The sequence below is a fragment of the Protopterus annectens genome, chromosome 6.part0, assembly GCF_019279795.1.
Source record: "Protopterus annectens isolate FY-2018-M chromosome 6.part0, PAN1.0, whole genome shotgun sequence".
Taxonomy (NCBI): Eukaryota; Metazoa; Chordata; order Ceratodontiformes; family Protopteridae; genus Protopterus; species Protopterus annectens.
In genome coordinates, this window is record NC_056737.1 from 177,755,275 (window position 1) to 177,775,695 (window position 20,421).

General features: G+C 36.7%; 1 protein-coding gene across 1 annotated transcript in view; it reads left to right on the forward strand.

Moving 5' to 3' along the window:
• Nucleotides 1-20,421, forward strand: part of TMEM63C (transmembrane protein 63C) — a 2,716,247-nt gene that overhangs the window by 1,820,160 nt on the left and 875,666 nt on the right. Inside the window, exon 10 of the mRNA XM_044073895.1 lies at nucleotides 17,475-17,526. Coding sequence (XP_043929830.1) covers nucleotides 17,475-17,526 — 52 coding nt within the window. The remainder of the gene's footprint in view (nucleotides 1-17,474; nucleotides 17,527-20,421) is intronic.

Genomic DNA, 20,421 nt, shown 5'->3' on the forward strand with positions numbered 1-20,421 from the left:
GCACTGTGTAGAGCACTGTAAGGCAAGTAAAATGTATATGCCCTTTTCCCCACTGAAGTGTGATCCTGGAGTTAGTATATATAGTTGGGGTGTGTAGGAGGCACAACCCCTCACATTGGGGTCGGGGGTGGGGGGCATAGCCCTATATATTGTCTTCTGGAAAGAGTTAGTCATTGATGTTGTAAGCATGTATGTCTAAGTTTAAAATGTATTGTTTGGAAGCTTTCAGTGAAATATAATATAATACCAAACCAGGTAGGGGGCTATGCCCCCCACAGCCACCAATGTGGGGGGCTGTGCCCCCCCAACTATATATAATAACTCCAGCATCACACTACAGTGGGGAAAAGGGCATATACCTTTTACTTGCCTTACAGTACTCTACACAGTGCCAGTACTTCTTCTTTTGGCTTTCCCCAGATAGGGGTCGCCACAGCGGATCACCTGTCCGCTCATGATTGGCAGTGGAGTTTTACAGTGTCGAGTTGCTAGCCTGACGCCCAATCTTTCACAGAAGGCACACACACACACACACACACACACACACACACACACACACACACACCTAGGGCCAATTTAGAATGTCCAATCCACCTGCAGCATGTCTTTGGGATGTGGGAGGAAACCGGAGCACCCAGAGGAAACCCACACGACCACTGGGAGGACATGCAGACTCCGCACAGAAGGCACCCCAGCTGAGGATCGAACCGGAGAACCTCTTGCTGTGAGGCAGCAATGCTAACCACTACACCACCATGGCTGCCCTACACAGTGCCAGTACTTCACTTCATTGAAATGAGATTTTCAGTAATTTGAGCTTTCAGTGATTTGGTCAGGGTAAATTCAAATTCAGTGAAATGAGCTTTCAATGAAATAAAGTAGTCCCAATCTTAAACCACCTTGTTCTATCTGAAGGATCAGTTTATCCCACTTAACTCTTGCCCTCTTTCCCTCCCAGATAAATTCCTTCAACTCTTTATTAATTATTGTCCAGAAATTCTCCTCCTGTTGATAAAAATAAATGTGACCCATATGTAAAAATAAAGAGATGAATAACATTTTCACTGCTTGTATCTTACTATTCATATCCATAAACAAGAGCTTCCAGTTTCTCAGTTTTTTATTATCTTTTGTTTAGTCTCTTGCCACATATCCTTATCTGGAATAACAGAAACCTTTTTAATCAATACTTCTAAATACGTCATCTTATTGTGTCGCCATAAGTATGGGTATTGCTGAACCAATTCATGTGTCGGTACATAATTTAAAGCTGTAGCCTTTGTTTTATTTTCATTAATTATTTTGTATCCCCAAAAGACTTGAAACTTTCTCAGAATGTTCCACAACACTGAGATGTCCTTTTCAGATTTTATCAGGTACAAAATAATATTATCTGCAAATAAAGCCAACTTTTCTTTATTACCATTCTAATTATATCCTTGTATTTCTGAGTCCCTTACTTTCTTTGCCAGTGGCTCTAAATATAATGAAAATAATAAAGGGAAAAGAGGTCATCATTGCCTGGTTCCTCTGATCAAACACAACTTAACAAAGAGGAACCCTCTCATTTTAATTCTTGCCTCTGATCCTTCATACATCTTCCTAATTAACCGTATTATTGCATCAGGGAATGCAAATGCTTCCATTGCCCTAATCATAATAACCCAGCTTACTTTCACAAATGTTTTCTCTGCATCAAGACCTACCAACAACAGTGGTATTTTCTTACATTCTGCTACTCATCAGGGATCATAATTGTTCTTTTAATGTTGTCAGATGTTTGCATTCCAGCTACAAAACTACATTGATCTGTATCTATCAATTCTGGCAACACCTTTACCATTCTTTTAGCAAATATAGACATATACACTTCATAATCATGATTTAAAATTAAAATGAAACTATATGAAGCTGGGTATGATGGGTGTTTACCATCTTTATGTAATGTTGCCACTACAGCTGTCTTCCAAGATGTTGGTACTTCTGCTTTTAAAATATTGAACAAAATATCCCATATCTTCATCACTTTCTTACCTCCTAACTGCCACAGTTCTATAGGAATGTCATATGTTCCTGGAGACTTTTCTGAAGATTGATTATACATAACATTTTTATCTTATCTCCTCCTATATTAACCTTGGCACAATTAAGTCTTCCATAAATATTCCCATTTGTACTGTTTCTTTTCTCTGCTTTATATAAATTGCCATAAAATTCTGAAATAGTTGTAATACCTGTACAGGATCTCTGGTTATTTTTCTTGGTATAGGCCCCCTACGTTTGGGAACAAACCTTTCTACTTTCTGTTGCCTAAGTCATTGTGAGAAAAGTTTTTTGTTCTCTGGAGTTATTATCAAAAAACAGTTGGTTAACAGCAATCTTTCTAAACTCCTATGTATTATCTAGATACTCCCTCATTTTCTCTTTAGCTCTTTGCATTTATGCCTCTTCTTGTTCAGTGAGATTCCCCTTATTTTGCAATACTTTAAACTTGGTCAGACCCTCTAAGTGATTCCTGTTACTTCTTAACCATATCTTTCTCTGTTATTTCTACTGTTTTAAATTCCATTTCTGTTTTATCCCACTCACTAGCTATAACTTCTGAATATATTTATGACTTTCCTAATTACTCTTGAATAATTTCCACTATCCATTCTTTAAATTTGTCTCTTTATAACAGGTAGTTAGTGTGGTGCTGCAGTAGCGTTGTCGCCTCACAGTTAGACGTTGTCCGTTCGATTCTCAGTTAGAGCATCTTCTGTGTGGTGACATGCGTGAATGGGCGTTCCTTCATTGAAGGTTGTGCGTTAGACCCGGCAAGCCAGCACGTAAAAATCTACTGCCAATCATTAGCGGACCGGGGTTCCGCTGTGGCGACCCCTAACCGGGAAAAGCTGAAAGACACAACATAACAGGTAGTTAGGAAAGCATCAGTGTCTCATTTTTACTTTATTGCCCTGCATTTTAACATAATTTTTATCATTGCATGATCTGAAATAGTTATTTGATGTGTGTTGAACCTTTCAATTAAATGCACATGTTCCTGGGAAATATAATTTCTAACTAGTCTAGCCCAGTTATTGTACCTTGAGGAATAATATTTAAAATGTGTCTGAATTCCTACTACTAAATTCACATCTTCTGTTCCAAATATTTTCATAAATTTCTTCAGAAGTTTTCCCCCCCTTTGTTATACCTTCCCTTCTAGGTCCCCAACACATCCTCATTATTGCAAAACAAATTTCTTTCCTTAACTATAAGTAATATTCCCTGCAGAAAGCTGAATCTGATGTTGTCCTTTTCATTCATTCCTCAGTGACTGAGTATCAGATCCAACCTCGGATCCAACTCGGCCACATTTACAAGGTTCTCAGATCCAACTCATGAGCTCCTCTCTGTACCCATAATGCCCTGGTTAACTTGCTATACCCCAAATCTCATTTGCCACCATATTGCTACAGATGCAGATCCATGTCTAAGAGCTTTTCGGGTGTTTTTTCTTGCTATAAGTTTAATAATTTTCATCTGTAGAATCTCCCATCTTACAGTCTTACTTCTTTCACCCACCTTTCTCACTTAGTTGTTGAATATTTGAGTTTCTTTACCTTAGGATAATCTCCTTCTTCTACATCTTGTACCTCAGGAAGCTTTTGGTACCATTGTTGATACTTTTCCCTACCTTTTCCTCCTTTCTAACCTGTAGTTGGCATATTCTTTTCTACCATTGTTGGTAGTTAAAATAGAAAAAAAATGTTCCTTTTCATTTCTTTCTATCTTTATTAGTAGTGGTGAGAAACCAAAGGGCTTCAAAAACTGCATTTCCTGTTGGCATAAGCTCCCTAATTCTGATGCCTACAGGGAGTCTGTCTACTGCCTTGGAGCTTCTCATCTCAACACAGACTGATCCATTTGTGCAGCCTTTAATTCTAGGGCCCTTAGTGCTCACAGAAACAAATTTGTTTTAAAGGGATTGCTGCCTACTTCTTCTTCTACTTCAGAGGCTCACACCCCCATAAAATCATCCCAAGCCTCTTTGAAGGTGAAAGAATCACTTCCATAGTCTCCAACCCACTCTCCATATACTACTTCATCTTTGGATCCACTTCAAAAGATTTTAAAAGAAATTGGATCCTACCTATTCAGATACAAAATGGAAGCAGTCAGATTACACGTCTGTAGATCTGACAGTTATTCATACCAAGTCTTCAAGAACCCAGTCCCCAGGGTTCACTGTAGAGCTTGTTTCTACTTGGGGACCCTGAGGAGAGAGTATAAGCCCCAGTCCACCACTTCTTACATTAGGTCCTCCTGGAGCCTTTCAGAAGCTGAACTGGATAGGAAGATGAGGAGGTTCCTCAGATCTCAGATTCAAATGGGGGTTATGATTATGTCACCCAAAATTTCATAAGCTCCATAATAGCAGATTGTGGTGAAATTTAATTACATGCCAGCATAATCCTCCTCCATTGCCAATAGCCCCATACTGCCACAAATCTACCATTGTTATAATTTCCCCCTCTGTAGTAATTAGTATAATTATTCCTCTTTTCCTTTGTCCCCACTGTTCTATTGAATATGTATCCTAAATTCCTTTCTTTGTCAAATTCACATGCTCATTTATGTGCCTCCTGCAGGATTGCTGTTTACACTGTGCATTTCTTAATATAATTCAATTCCTTGTTGTCTGTATCTGTAAGGCCATTTACATTCCAGGATAATATGGATAGTGTGGCCATTAGGATAAAAAACTGTTGTTTCCACCTGTTATACATGACAGTTTTTTTGAATGAGTCTGTTGCTTCTACCTGTTATACATAACAAATTTAGAATGTATATTTCCAACTTTTATGGTACGTGCACACATTAATGTTTGGCAGGCTGATCTTTTATACAGCTGTTTCTTCTCATCTAGGTCACATTTTTTCAATACTTATAGTTTTAATGAAACCCTTTAATAAATACATTCTCAAAACAATCCATCTTCTATTAATTTAGAACAAACACATACATCTTCAAAAAATGAAGTTTAATCCTGCAGATAGGAACAATTGTCCCCAAATCAACAGCTGCTGCTGCAGGAATTAACTAACCTAAAATTAAGGTTAGCCATGCTAAAGCATATGCTACAGTCTGTGTTCTCACTTACAGTAATTGTGTGAGTCTTTTCTTATCTGTATTTCCCTTGCAGATGTGAAAAACAACTTTTATGCATTCAGAAAATGTTAACTTTCACGTGTAAGAAAAAGTGAACTGGCTATCTTTAAATAAAATTAAATTGTGCACTGCTGTACTAAATGCATTTAAGTATTAAGGTTGCTATAGAGACTGCTATGTGTTAATCACTTCCCATAATTTCAAACTTTATTTTTCACTGAACCGCGTGATATTGTACCTTTAAGTTTTGCATTTCTCTCGGCAAAGAATGATCAGAAACATCATGATTAATGTATTGTACCTACAAACAGCTTGTGTCCATGTAAAAGATATCAGCATGAGTCTTTGTAAATTTCAGAATGAAAAACAAAACCGGAGCTACTGAGACACTGCAAACTATTTAATAGTTTTCTGGTACCAGAACACTATTAAACAGTTTGTAGCATCTCAGTGGCTATGGTTTTGTTTTTCATTTTCTTTTTTGGTATTGGTGGTGTGTGTCATCATGTCTTTCTAAATTTCACTCAGAACAGAATGTGCAACTGCCTTCAGCTGCAGGCATCTTAACTCCCACCGAACGTTTGCTAAAGAAAAAAAAAGCTTATATCATTGCAGATGTAAGACGCTTAGAATTTTTCAGGGCTTTCATCATTCTGTTTTATTGTTCAGGCCTGTTTGCTTATAAAAAGCTATTGTTTTATAGCTAAGCCAAGAGTATTAATCTAAACATTCACCTTTGTAAAAATACAAGAAAATATCTTAATTCTACATGTAATCAGTGCACTTTAACACCCCCCTGTAAAGCCTATATTTCTTACAGCTAAAAAGTTCTTGTTTACTTTAATATCTTTAACAAACACAAAAGTCACTAAAAGCCTCTTTCCACATTTAAAATACCCCTGACTACACACTACATAAAACTGCTTTACTGTATATAACATGCAGTTTATATCATGAAATGTTGTATACAAAGACTAGTAAGAACAAAATTGTTTTATGTACATTTACTTTTTTCCTCCTTTATTGTCCTTCTAAACTTTATGACATAAAGTGGGGTATATGCTTTACAGTTCATCCACAAGTTTAACAAAGTCATCAAAAGTCTAGTCTTTCTCAACCACTTTTTCTTGCAAAGCCATATTTCATAAATGTGATTGGTTCTTTATAGTATCCCATTTATTCACTAATTTCAGTGTTATTGGTATTCGTCTTCATCTCTGGGTCAAGACCAAGATATTCCTATTTTTTCTAGTCAACTCTTGTGCTTTTTTTCTTTCTGTCAAACATTTTTCTTTAGAACATTGGAAAAGTTTTCACTGGCTGAGTCTGTCCATGAGCTGTCAGAAGAATCAGAAGCAGAGTCCCCTTCTGTTTGCTGGCTCACTTTTTGTTGGATTATCTTTTTTATTTCCTCCATAGCCTATTCCAGGTTCCACAAATGTGTTTGATCCTCCAATCTGTTGACGGATAAACTCTTTAATTGCCTGCTTAGCCTGTTCTGCATCCAAAATGACTTTGATCCATCAGGAAAATATATATATTTGAAGACAGCTGGATGTCACACCAGCCTCTCAACATTCCCTGATTGCCTGGATAAATTTGCTTCTCTTCTGTCTTGTGCACAGCAAATAACCATTTTCCACAAACACTCTTGTTCCCAAACTTTAATACTTTTGGCCTTCTGCCACAGTCTTGTCAGGATCATCTCTTTCTGCTGGCATGATTGTGTCTTTACTAATACAGGTCATGGCTGATTTCACATATCTAGATTTGGAGCATGCACTCAATGTGCCCTTTCAATTAACAGATTCTGCTGCGGAATACCCTTCTAGTTGCTTGTTTGTGCTTTCATAAAATTATTACAGTCTTTTCCTTCCAGTTTCTCTGGTACAATAGAACATTTCAGGTTTCCTCTGCATGCTCTGTCTTCTTTCTCTGCTATTCTTAAAACAGCTCTTCTTAGGTAGTTGCATACTTAGCCAGCCTTTTCTTCATTTCAACCTCTGATTTTTGCAGTTTTATAAGGTCATTTGAATAGCTAGTTAAAGCGTCTTCAATTTTTCCAGCCTTTTGTAATTTGAGTTGATATACTCCTTCAGTGTTTCATTTACTTTAATCACCTCTGAGTACATTTGATTTTTTCCCCTCTAAACTAGTAGAAACCATCTATTGTACCAAAGCTGTAGCTTGAACTGCTTTTTGTTGAACAGCTGCAGGGTTCTTCTCAGCCACTGCTTTCTCAGCACCTTTTCTGGTTGATTTTCTTTCAGGTTCTCTGAATTTCTTCTTTTCATCCAAGCAGTGAACCTTCTAGTCAGTAACTGAATTTTACTGAAGCTGACTGTATCATTGACTCTTACTTCTCACTGTCTTTGTTCACACTGGGAGAGCTAAAATTAAGCTGTTGATCAGTGTGCTGCCATCTTGGATGTCACATCAAGGGCATTGTTGATACTGACTTTGCTCCAGTGAGGCAAAGTGGCTGAAAATGTGAATGGGTCTTTTTAACCACTTCTTTGTCATGTACCTTTTGTCTCCCAACTTGACAGTCAAAATAGCTGAAGATGCTATAGCCACTACTTCTCTTTACAAGTAAATGTGTAAAAAAAATTACTCTGTAGACAAAAATAAATAAATCACCTCCTAACCATTTTTAACAGAAAGTGGAACATGAAGGTATTTTACTCTGTATTTTTACACTTATTTATGTAGTAGAAACACAGAGTAAAACACATGTATTTCTACATTAATTTATATGGTGAGATTTGCTACTTACAGTTCTGTGTCTAATATGACACTACAGTGCACATTAATGAGTTTTTTGAGTCAGAAGTACCAAGTCATTAATATAATTTGCTTTATTGTGTTACACTTTTCATTATGTGCTTAATATATATTTATCCAGCTTAAACATTACTGGTAAATGCCACATAAATGTTAATTTTTGTGATAATATATTGTGCATGCAGGATTCATAGACATGCTATTCAGTGCATAGGGCTAGTTTGTAGGAAAGGTACAGAAAGTACACACACACAAATGTGTACACAATATTACATCAGGGTTGTACAAGAGGTTTGTTACTGCACACCAGACCTGTTGCTGGCTCACACTGCAGTCTGCCATGACAACACGAATAACCGACGGTGGTAATGAAATTCACAAATAGCACTGCTATGCATCAAAGCTGTCATCTGACTAGTGAAACTGCTGATTTTGACTGAGTTCACATAGCTGGATTTTAAATTTTCAAAAACGTTTCTGCTTAATTACTGCAGTGCCAGTAATGTATCTAGTAGACTATACACTGACCTTCCACAGTGTGATTCTTTGCACCTTAAGGCTGGTATAAGCTTTAAATGCCTTATTTCTCATTTTATTAAACTGGCATATTCACAGTTATCTTCATTGCAGATGGTCAAGCACCCCCTTACAAGCTCAGATGACACCACTGTTCTGTCAGTCTGTTTTACTGAATTGTCCAAATTGTATTGTTTCTCCTACTATTCATTCTGTAGAAGTGGGAAAACTCAGGAGATGTTACGATGTGATACTGCATTATTCTTAGTGTTCTGCTTTTCCTTACATAAATAATTGCCATTTATACCAGAGATCTGACAGCTTGTCTTTCAAGAATTGTGCTTTCCTGAGGTGTGTTTGGTGTTCAGGGTGTGTCATGCTTAAGTGCCTGATTTTGTGTTACTGTGTTTTGAGCATTCAGAAAATATGGCAAGGTTGACTTCCAAATGGAGCCTTTCCTTGCATAAATTTTTGAGACAGAAATCACGCTTTTTTTTTTGTTGTTGTTAAAATATCAAAGTGTTTTCATGAACATGCTACATTCTGCTTCACTGTTGCTCATTTTTGGCAGGTTTGAACTATTAATGGATACCCTGTTAACCTCATCGACAAATGCTTATGTGGTACTTTATTGAGTGATTGCTGTATCATACTTTCTTAATTTGCTTTTTGTATTTTTTGCACTAGCACTCTTTAAAAAGGCTGTTCCCCTTGGGTTGCAGTTATTAAATAAGTATATAGTGCATATTAACAGGATGCGTACAACTAATGTATAAAGAGAGGCCTACAAATGACTGACTAAGAATCTCCTTCCATTATTCTCTTGTGAACTGCCTTCCCACTTCTAACCTCCACTGACTGATTTGTATAGTTATCATGCATCTGTGTGGCATTATCCCACTGTGTTACATATCCCTCAAGTTATTTGGTCAAAATACCTTTATTCCTTTGCACAGATTTTCTAGTAAATTCCAGCCCCCTCTTGCTTATTTTCTATATCCATATTTGCAGTAATCTCTATTGGTGAACTCTCCTTTCCCCATTATTGTGTTGGCTTAGTTTTTAGAATATTTTCTGTTACCTTATAAGTATAATGTTCTGCGTGGTTGTCATTATTCTTCTTAAGGTTATCAGAATCAGCCTATTTTTCCCATTTTGTACAAGGGGACAGGGTGTCACATCAGTGCTGGCCATCACCTAGAGACATTGTTCATACCACCAGGTGCATTCAGAATCCTACTCTGTCCTTATTCCTTGAACCCCAGCCCTACCCTCACCCATTCACTCACCCACTTTTTCATCATCATTCCTTTCCACTTTGAAAGTTCTGAGTAATCATGAATATTCCATCTTCATTTCTGATTCCTGGGTGGTTTTCATAGAATGTTGCCTAGTTTTGAATAATGAAAGGGGATTCCATAAACCATCTTTGAACCACGTTTCGGTTATGGCTAATACTGAAGAATTATATTGTTGAAACCATAGCTCAAGTTAGGACCATTTATTATTAATGCTACAAATATTCATGTTAGCTAATGTAAGTAGTTTGTATCTGTGTTAATTTATATAACCCCTGCTTGCAAAAGTAAGATAGCTGTTATTAGTAGGAGTGGTTTATAAAGATAGAATAAAGGCACAGAAGGAGGGCGAATAAGAGCAGACTGGGTGGCAGTCATAATGGAGTTAGCTATGCAGGAGTGTATGAATTTAACATTCTTTATCCACCAGAGGGATGTTAGTTTGGGTGGAAAGGTAGTAGTGTGTGATACAATCATGTCTGGTATGTCAGGCCTAGTAAAACTGTAAGAGATATTAGTGTCATTTTTTTTCTGTCAGGCATTATTAATTAGTAGGAGTGGTACTAACCACTTGTCATGAAACCCAAGGAGATAAGCTTTTAGCAGGTAGTATTTGACCCACTATATATTATTACAGATGACAGAAAGCTTGTTTATTTATTTATGTATTTGAGTCTATGGATATTGTGTAGTGAAGTGAACTTGGAAAATTATGATAGTTGGGGGAATTGCTTATATATTAATTTAATGACCTGGAGGGTGGCTAGAGATGAGATGGTAGGAGAGTGAAACAGGCCACCAGTGAGGAGCTGTACTAGCCAATTAGTCTGTATGTGCACAGAGCACTTTGGAGAACCCAAGATCTATTCCTTAGCCGTAAGTGTGCAAGCAATTGTGTCTGTTTAAATCTAATTATAGAAATGTTATCATACAGTCAGCAGTAATACTCATATGTATTAGTTATGTTAGGAAGCACAGCTTAATACTGTTCCAAGGAGTGACCTAATGAATTGTAGGGTAGGGTGAAGCAACCCATGACATATGCAGGATTAATGATTGGATGGCACAAAGTTTAATGCTGACTCTATGAAGGTAGCAGCAATTAATGCCACTGTTATGTCTACAGTGATAATCAAGATAAGATTGTCCTGGACTGTAGACAAATGTCTGCTGTAAGTACTTTAGCTCATTATTTTGGAGCATTTAGGCAAGCGGTTTTTCAACAGACATGGGTTGTAGTTTCTGGCTTAATCTTTTTTCACTGCCTTAGCAGTGGAGATGATATGAGCAATTTTGTACATCTGTGGGTTGGTCCTTTCATTAAGAGAACATTTCAGGAGTATCCACATCAGAGTGTACAGCCATCTTTAAGAATCAATGTGGTAGGTTGTCTCATCTAGCTATTGCATATCCTTTCCAGTCAATAACAATTTTGAGACTTTTTTCATAGGAGAGAGGATAGTTTCATAGTTTCATAGTTTAGTACTAGGCTATCTGCCCTGGGGCATTTGTAAGCCTAGCCATAGTGAAAAATGCACAGAATAGATTTAGAATACTGTGCCTCTGTCTAGTAGTGACACAGTGAAGGTCCCCTTATATAATAGAATTAGTTTACTGTGCCCCTGTCTAGTAGTGACACAGATGTGACCCCTGGGGTAAACTTATGATCTCCCATCCACTCATCAAGATTTCTCTTGAAGAGAGTTAGTGAGGGGCTCTGCCTAACATGAACTGGGATTCTGTTCCAGAGCATGGGAAGCCTCTGGGCTATGAATCTATCCCTCCAGCATGTCCTATTCATACTTGTGCCGAGGTTTAAGTCTTTAGCTCTCGTGGTTCTGATGGATTTGGATTTTTTGAGGTGGAGCATGTCCATCAGTTCTTGATTGGACATGGCCTTGTACGTCAGGCACAGATCACCTCTGAGCAGGCGGTATGCTACTGAATAGAGCTGGAATTTCTTTAGTCTGGCAGAATAAGACATATGTTGGAGACCCTTGATCCTCTTGGTGAGGTACTTTTGTGGTCTCTCCAGCTGTTGCAAATGCCGGGTGAGGTACATACCAAATGGGGCATTGTACTCAATCAAGGGTCTGATGAGGGAGGAGTATAGGGGTACAATGACATCCTTGGATCTGGATGTGAATCCCTTCATGATAAGGTGTGCAAGGTAGAATGTCTTTCTAACCACTTTGGCAACGTGGGTGTCAAATGAGAGGTCACTGTCGACTTGGGTCCCTAGGTCTCTGATTACTTTTTCCATACTCAGTGGGTTGCTGTCTATGTGATAATTTGTGGGTACTTTGTTTTTCCCAAAGGGGATGACTATACATTTTTTGGCATTTAGTTTAAGGCCATGACTCCGGCACCAGTTGTCCGTTTCTGTGAGGCCTATTTGTAGGATGTATGTGTCCGCTGGTGTATCGACTATGGCGCCTAGTTTGCAGTCATCTGCGAACTTTGTCAGCCACAACCCTCCCATGATTGCTTTAACATCTGAGAAATAAATGCCGAACAAGAGGGGTCCCAGGACAGATCCCTGTGGGACACCACTTGTGACTGGCTTTGAGTCTGACATTGCTCCAGCGATTTTAACTTTATGGGTTCTGTCCTTTAGCCAGTTTGCAACCCATCTAGTGACATAAGGGTTTACATTTAAGCTGTTGAGCTTATCTATGATGCCTGAGTGGGGTATTGTGTCGAAGACCTTAGCCAAGTCCAGGTAGGCTGTATGGACTGCTTTGCCCTCATCAATGGCTCTAGTGACTGTTTCAAAAAAGTCAACCAGGTTCAAAAGGCAGGATCTGCCCTTTACAAAGCCGAACTGGGTGGGATCAATTGTCTGTAGGTCCCCAATGTCTTTGTTTATGAGTTCCATAATGATTCTTTCCATAGCTTTGCAGACCAGGCTGGTTAAGCTTATGGGGCGGTAGTTCACAGGGTCTGTAGAAGTACCCCCTTTGTGGAGTGGGACCACTGTTGCTGTACGCCAGTGCTCAGGTACATATCCTGTAGTAAGGCTAAGGTTAAATAGCATTTTTATGTGCGGGTTTAGCTCCTCTTGGAGTTCACGTAGCACGCAACCTGGGATACCGTCAGGTCCCATTGATGCTGTGTTTTTAGCTTTGTTGAGGGCGGCTCTCACCTGGACATCTGAGATGACAGGGAGATTACAGGGAGAAGTTACTGTGCAGGCTGGAGCAAGGTTGAGCTGGGAGAGGTCTGAGTAAGTGGGCAGAGTGCTTACCAGAGTCCCAAAGTATGTGGCAAAATTCATAATTGCTGGTTTTGCAGCTGGGCTGCACATACTTACCAGACTTCAGAGTGTGTTTAGCTCTTTACAACATTATTTACTGATATGTACATGCTATTATTTCAGTCTAAAAGTTATTAGAACTATTTTTGCTATTAGCTTTAATCTTTGTAACGTTTAAGGAAATAAGTTTTTACTGTCTTTACTGCTGAAGACAGAAAAACAAATCGTATTCATCTTTTTCAATACATTTGGAATAATTGTGTGAAAATGGCTTACTTGGCACTTAAGTTGACATTTATTTATTCTGTACTGGGTAGATATGTTGTTACAAGAAACGTTTCAGCTATGGCTTGGGCCAAAAGGCACAGGAAGTTATATAGCTTGCTTTTGGAACATTATAGTATCTCAGGTACTGTCAAGACATGCTTTATGTATGGATCTAAATGTCAATAATGTATAGAGGCAGGAAAATAATGCAGTACGCCATTTTTACAAGACATCAGTTTATAGTAATGCATGAATGCATATATTGTATTTGATAGCTTAATGGTCACAGCCTTAGCATTTTTAGGGGATAAACATTGAAAAGAGACAAAGAAGCTGGGAGAAATGTAGGTGAAGCAAGACAGTATAGTATGAATTAAAGGTTACTGGAGAGGCAAATTGCAGCTTGTCGGAACAATTTTGGTTAACTGAAATATTCTCAACCAAAAACAATTAAAATGTGATTTCTTCATAGCTTTAAAAAAAATTCTTACAGGTTACGTATAGAAAGTCCAAGATCGTACAACCTCAGAAGTAAGGAAGTACTGGGTTTTCTTTGAAAATCAACTGTTTCCCGGTTAAATGACCTCAGAGTTAGTCTGTTTAAGTTATGAGTGTGTAGTGGACACAGCTGTGCTTTTTCCACACAAAACACACTTTTTTTTGGAGTAAGTGTTATGTTGTTGGTTTTGAACTTTCTGTGATATGAGATGTTAGCAGTTTCTTATCGGTTGTTTGGGTGTCAATGAAAAGTGCTTTTGATAAGTTGTTCTGTACGAGAGTGTACTTTGCTTAAATAGGTGACTAGAATGGAAAGATAACATATAAGACTATATGGTTAAGTGAGGAGGGTAATACCCACATGAAGAGTGGTCAGTTAGGAGAATTTGATGATTGATTGCGTTGAATGCCTTGGATAGATCCAGAAATAGGGCTGAGGTTAGAAGACCTGAATTTCTATTGTGATCTATTGTAATTGTGAACCTTAGAAGGTCAGTGGTTGTACTGTGATTGGGTCTGAAACCATGCAATGAGGGAGAGTAGAGGTTATGAAAAGTATTTATGTTATAAGTTGGGAGTGAATACAGCTTTCCAATTTTGTGTATTTATATATTATTATTATGTATATATCTATATATCTATATCTAATGTATATATATATATATATATATATATATATATATATATATATATATATTAATCCAAGTAATGAACCAGGAGACAAGCAAGGCTCACTTCACGATTTCACTCTTGTTAATGTCCAAAAAATGTATCCAAAAACTATACTCGTACTGCAGAAAAATACTAAAATCAGCGTTTGTAATGTAGAGCGTATACACAACAGTAAGCGCTTTCGCCGTAGTTTCCTCAGACTGTTAAAATTCAAACTTGCATTTAATTACCTTTATATATACTAATTAATGGTGTGTTATAACCAATTAACCATTCTTGGCTTTTTAAAAGAGCACAATACATACAAATAATGATTAACTAAATAAATCAATTACTTATACTGTCTAAAATTTATAATAAGTAATGATTAAAACATTCAATATCGCATACATATTTGAGATTAGAGTAGTATTTAATAAAGTATTTGCTAAATAGACTAGGTAATATAATTATATATAGCTACCTATATATATATATATATATATATATATCTATATATATATATATATATATATATATATATATATATATATGTACATATATATATATATATATATATATATATATATATATATATATATATATATATATATATATATATATATATATATATTTATTTATTTTTTTATACTTTCTATATACACTTGTTATTCGCACAGCTGGCAATATGAGCATGTAGTTATTAATAAAGCTGCCATGAACTAAATCAACTAGGGCTTTTAGTACTGCTAGGATTGATGTATGCATAAATATGTATTATTGTTTATATATTTTGTTAATGAAATTGATATGAAGTTCTAAATATGTACCAATAATTTAACTTTGACATATCACAATGTTCACAGTCAGGTCTTTTTATGAATTTCTAAGTGATGTAAATGTTTTATATTTAGTATGTAATACTTGAGCATATCAATTATCAATATATATATTTGTGCAATATGAGTATCTGAATATCTCTGAAGCAGACAGGTAGTAAAGTGCAATTAGTGTTTGATAGAGTTTTAAAAATTTTTCAAAAATGTTTTAATAATTTAAAATTAATATGTATTGTATATATACTATATATAGGGATATTATCAATAACGACGACTACAGATATGTATTGTATGTATTAGTAGTGATGTTTTTTAGCAGATTAGTAAGTAGTGGAAGATTAAGTATATATCGTTGTAAGTATACATGTAAGCTGAAGATTTTAAACATTGTTCAGAAGTTTAGGATATCTGACTTGTATCCGGATAGCATATGCACGTAGTTAGAAGAGTTAGTACAATACTTACATGTGCTGTATATATACCTATATTTTCTATATTAGACACATTAGTTTTATCATAAGTGTGTTTAAACAATATATTCTATTATACTAGTCAAAGCTATGTTCGCTGATATAGTGCGATATTGAATGTTTTAATCATTACTTATTATAAATTTGACCGTATAAGTAATTGATTTATTTAGTTAATCATTATTTGTATGTATTGTGCTCTTTTAAAAAGCCAAGAATGGTTAACTGGTTATAACGCGTCATTAATTAGTATATATAAAGGTAATTAAATGCAAGTTTGAATTTTAACAGTCTGAGGAAGCTACGGCGAAAGCGCTTACTGTTGTGTATACGCTCTACATTAAAAACGCTGATTTTAGTATTTTTCTGCAGTACGAGTATATTTTTTGGATACATTTTTTGGACATTGACAAGAGTGAAATCGTGAAGTGAGCCTTGGTTGTCTCCTGGTTCATTACTTGGATTATTAGCTGTATTTTAACGACAACTTGGGGACATTTATACTGCTGAACGCTGTGTTATTATACGCTTGAATATATATATATATATATATATATATATATATATATATATATATATATATATATATATATATATATATATATATATATATGGGTCTACTGCTTTTCATCGAATACCACGTATTCGAAAAAGAGCAGTAGACCGCTCAGTTACGCAAAAGTGCACTTATTCGAAAGTGCACTTTCGCAAACTCAGCTTCTACGAATGGATCGCACTACAGTGGAGGACAGCAGGAAAACATGCTATGTCCTCCACTGTGGTGCAGAATTGAACCTTAGGGTTAGGCACGGGTCATGGTAAGGGGATAGCCCTACTAGCTATCCCTTTACCATGACCTGCTCCCGAACCCTAAGGTCCGTAACTACTGTACTAAAGTCAGTAGTAGCCTGTTCGCTGAAGTGGGTTTCGCGAAATTGCACTTTCGATTAAGTGCACTTTTGCGTAACCCAGGGTCTACTGTGTGAGTTCGAAGAAGTGTATTTTCGAACTTATACAGTAGACCCTTATATATATATATATATATATATATATATATATATATATATATATATATATATATATATATATAAACTTTGTTCATCTTTTATTCAGTTACTCTAATTCACTTCCAAGTATAAATTTGGTATCCTATTTAAAACATTAATTTATTTTACTTGTATGCTTTACTACTATTTCCCACTTTAAATAATCTGAATGTTTTTTGTATTTATGTGCATAGTTGGTGAACATTTTATAAATTAACTTTTTGTGCTTCAGAAAATTCATAATGCTTGCAGACCATGCCTTACTTTAAGACTTGATCAGGAAAAGCAGTGCCACTTTAATGGTAATACTGCATGCTGCCTGTGAGCCCTGGGCTTTGCATTCATGCACCAGCCAAAGATATTACTGGGCAGACAGAAAATAAAACATGAGTCTCCCAAAAATTATGTGTTTTTTCAAGGAACAGATGAGTGCATGTTTTTTAAGTGGTATTTTTAAAGACATGCATACACAGTGTATAGTACAGAAGTAAAGGAAGGATATTGCAAGCTGCTGGTTTGGTGGAACTCATACATCTTCTGAAGCAGTTACATCTGTCCTGACACCTTATAAAAGTGACCAACAGATAAAGAATAGTACAATGAATCTTGATTCTTGGTGATTGTGATGTTCAGAGGAGGGGTATCAGTATTCTAATAAGTTGGAATTTATTAATGTTTTCTTTTCTGTTTTAAAGGTAGCAGCCCACAACACTTTGGAAGAACAACTATTGTGAATATACCAGCACAGTACGTACATGTACACTTTTCCAGCTTTCTTATTTTAATTTCTTATTAGTCAATAGAGTTTCTTTAATATATACATTTGTTAAATTTTAGTAAATTAAGTGCAGTAACTCTCTCAAAGTACAGTTTCTTGGCATTGTCTGTCTGAAAGTTTCATTATCAACCATTGACATCTGACTTTGACAGAAGTAAAGTAATTATTTGTTGGAGATGCTGCAGCTAAAATTGAAATATAAACTCATAAGCTATAGGACTGTATTTAAGTATAAACAAACAAGATAATCACTTCATGTGGCTGTTTTTTTGTTTGTTTTAGTAAAGGAATAAGTTTCCATACTGTGACTGCAAAGACACTTTAATACTTTGTGGAATGAGGGCAGTGGAGCATTTGCTTGGACGATGGTAGGATGAACAGACATTCAGTGGCTGTACGTGCCTTATACTAACCTGTTGGTTGTCCAGCAGTGTGCCAAGCTGTGATGCTGTTGTCATAAGGTTGGGCACATGTCCGGATAGCTGGGAGGAAGAATAGTGAAGAACTGAGTATCCACAGAACTGCTGGGGAGTTTTCATCTGAGGAATACACTAGTTCATTTATGCCCTCTGGTGGATGCTTTTTGCAGAAGTAAAATTGTTGTGTGGCTGATAAAATTATGGCAAATGCCATACAGGTGGAAGCATGTTATTTGTTTTTGTTTTTTTTGGAGGGGTGGCAGAGAGTGGATAGCTCTGGCAGAATAATAAGCTAACCTGTAGATACAAAATCTGTTACAGATAGAGAGGACAGGTGAGCATTTGGCGGGACATGCACCTTATGGTTCTAGCAGATGCTTCTTTGGTTTCTTGGCAGGAACCATATCATAAAAATCTGTAAGTTCTCTTTTCAAATTTCAGTTTTTATTTGGATCTGTATTATATGTCCCAGGGTTGTTTTCAGTGTGTCCCAATATATATATATATATATATATATATATATATATATATATATATATCCTAACCTTAGAACAAAATATCAAAATGAAATTAAAACATATATCTGGTGGTCAGTAACAGATATTTTGATTATCACCACTCTACCCATATCATCAAGGATTTATCACCATTCTAACTCCATCAAGCATTTAGCAGCAGTCTACTTGTGAGTTCAAGAAAAGGATCAGCTCAACACAGAACACAACAGTTCCTGGATTGTATAGTTAAGGTGATCACCTTCTTGGTGTTGAAGACTCCTGAAAATCTTTTGGGTGTAAAAGAGTTTGAATGGCAGGTTTTTCATGGTATCAGTTTATTTTATAAGGGTATGGTTTTAATGTAGGTAATTTTTTTATCACATGCTTGTAGACTGATATGTTTTGATTGGATGAGGTTTTATGACAGTATGAGGAGAGCATTTATTTGAATAACTTATAGATCCAGTGTTGTCTCTTCCATCCATTCCTCAACAAATAGATTATTGGATTTGTCCTGTATCCTGAAAATCTTTTGGGTGTAAAAGAGTTTGAATGGCAGGTTTTTCATGGTATCAGTTTATTTTATAAGGGTATGGTTTTAATGTAGGTAATTATTTTATCACATGCTTGTAGACTGATATGTTTTGATTGGATGAGGTTTTATGACAGTATGAGGAGAGCATTTATTTGAATAACTTATAGATCCAGTGTTGTCTCTTCCATCCATTCCTCAACAAATAGATTATTGGATTTGTCCTGTATCCAACATTAGCCACTCTCAGACTTTGGATCCAAGACTCGGGTTCCTCCCCTTACCCATAATTCCCCTCCTTGTGGTAAGTTACCTCTGATCTCATTTGCCGTTTATTTGCTTTGGACGCAGGTGTCCAGGCTCAGTGCTTTCGGTGAAGCTAAGTGGTTTTATCTTATTATCTAGCCCTTTTGGGGACAGTTTAGACATTATTTATTCTCTCATTTAGCCATTTTTAACCTCCCCAATTAATAAATATATAAAAAAATTTCTTATGCCCATTAGGTTTTACATTTCTCTTTGTGAGTTATTGATGTTTTTTTGGTAGTTTCTTGTAATAAGTCAGATTTACAGTTATATTGTGTCTGTTGTTGTATTGTTGTTATTCTTGTTATTGCCCGTGTCTAGGTTTTCTTAGGGAGTTGTGGAGGAGAAACTATCAGGTTTCAAAAAATGTGTGGCATGTGGGCACAAGATCTGTAACAGGATGCTCATTCCAAATGTGTTTATTGTTTAGGACCATCTCATTTGGAAGAGAATTGCTCAATTTGTTCCTCTTTTAGAGCCAGGGCCATTTGAATCCAGGCAAGCCAAGGGTTTGCCCACATCAGATCTGAAGGTTTGGACTTCATCACTGCCAACAGTACCTCTGACTCAGTCAACTCTGAGTGCCTCGGACTTCTGTGGGTCAAATCTGAGTGCCTCGGACTTCTATGAGTCTCAAAACAGTAGTATTGACACTGGCTGCAGAGGGTCTAAGTGAACGCCTAAGATGTTGGAGACATCCCTTCCCCTGATAGTTTAGCAAAAGCTTCGGTCTCTGAGCTGAGTCAGATGGGTTACCAAGGTTGCCACTGTCAGGACCCTTGGATATTACTGGGATAGCTTCAAGACCTGTTTCAGCTTTGGTTTTCAAGACCTTTGAAAGAGCGCTCTCTCACTCTAGAAACCAAGATTCCTTTCCCTGCTTGGGTCTGCCCTTGACCCCATGGAGATATATGGGTCCTTGTTCAACATATTCAGTATCATCAGCACAGCTAGCCCCCCCCCCCCAAAGTCTTGAGCTAGTTCACATTGTGGACTCCCCATCTGATTTGCAGTCCTCTCTCGAGTGTCCTGCTAGAGAGGGTCACCAGAAGCCTTTATGCAAGGGGAGGCAGATGGACTTCCCACAGGAGTTCCTTACTGAGGATACTT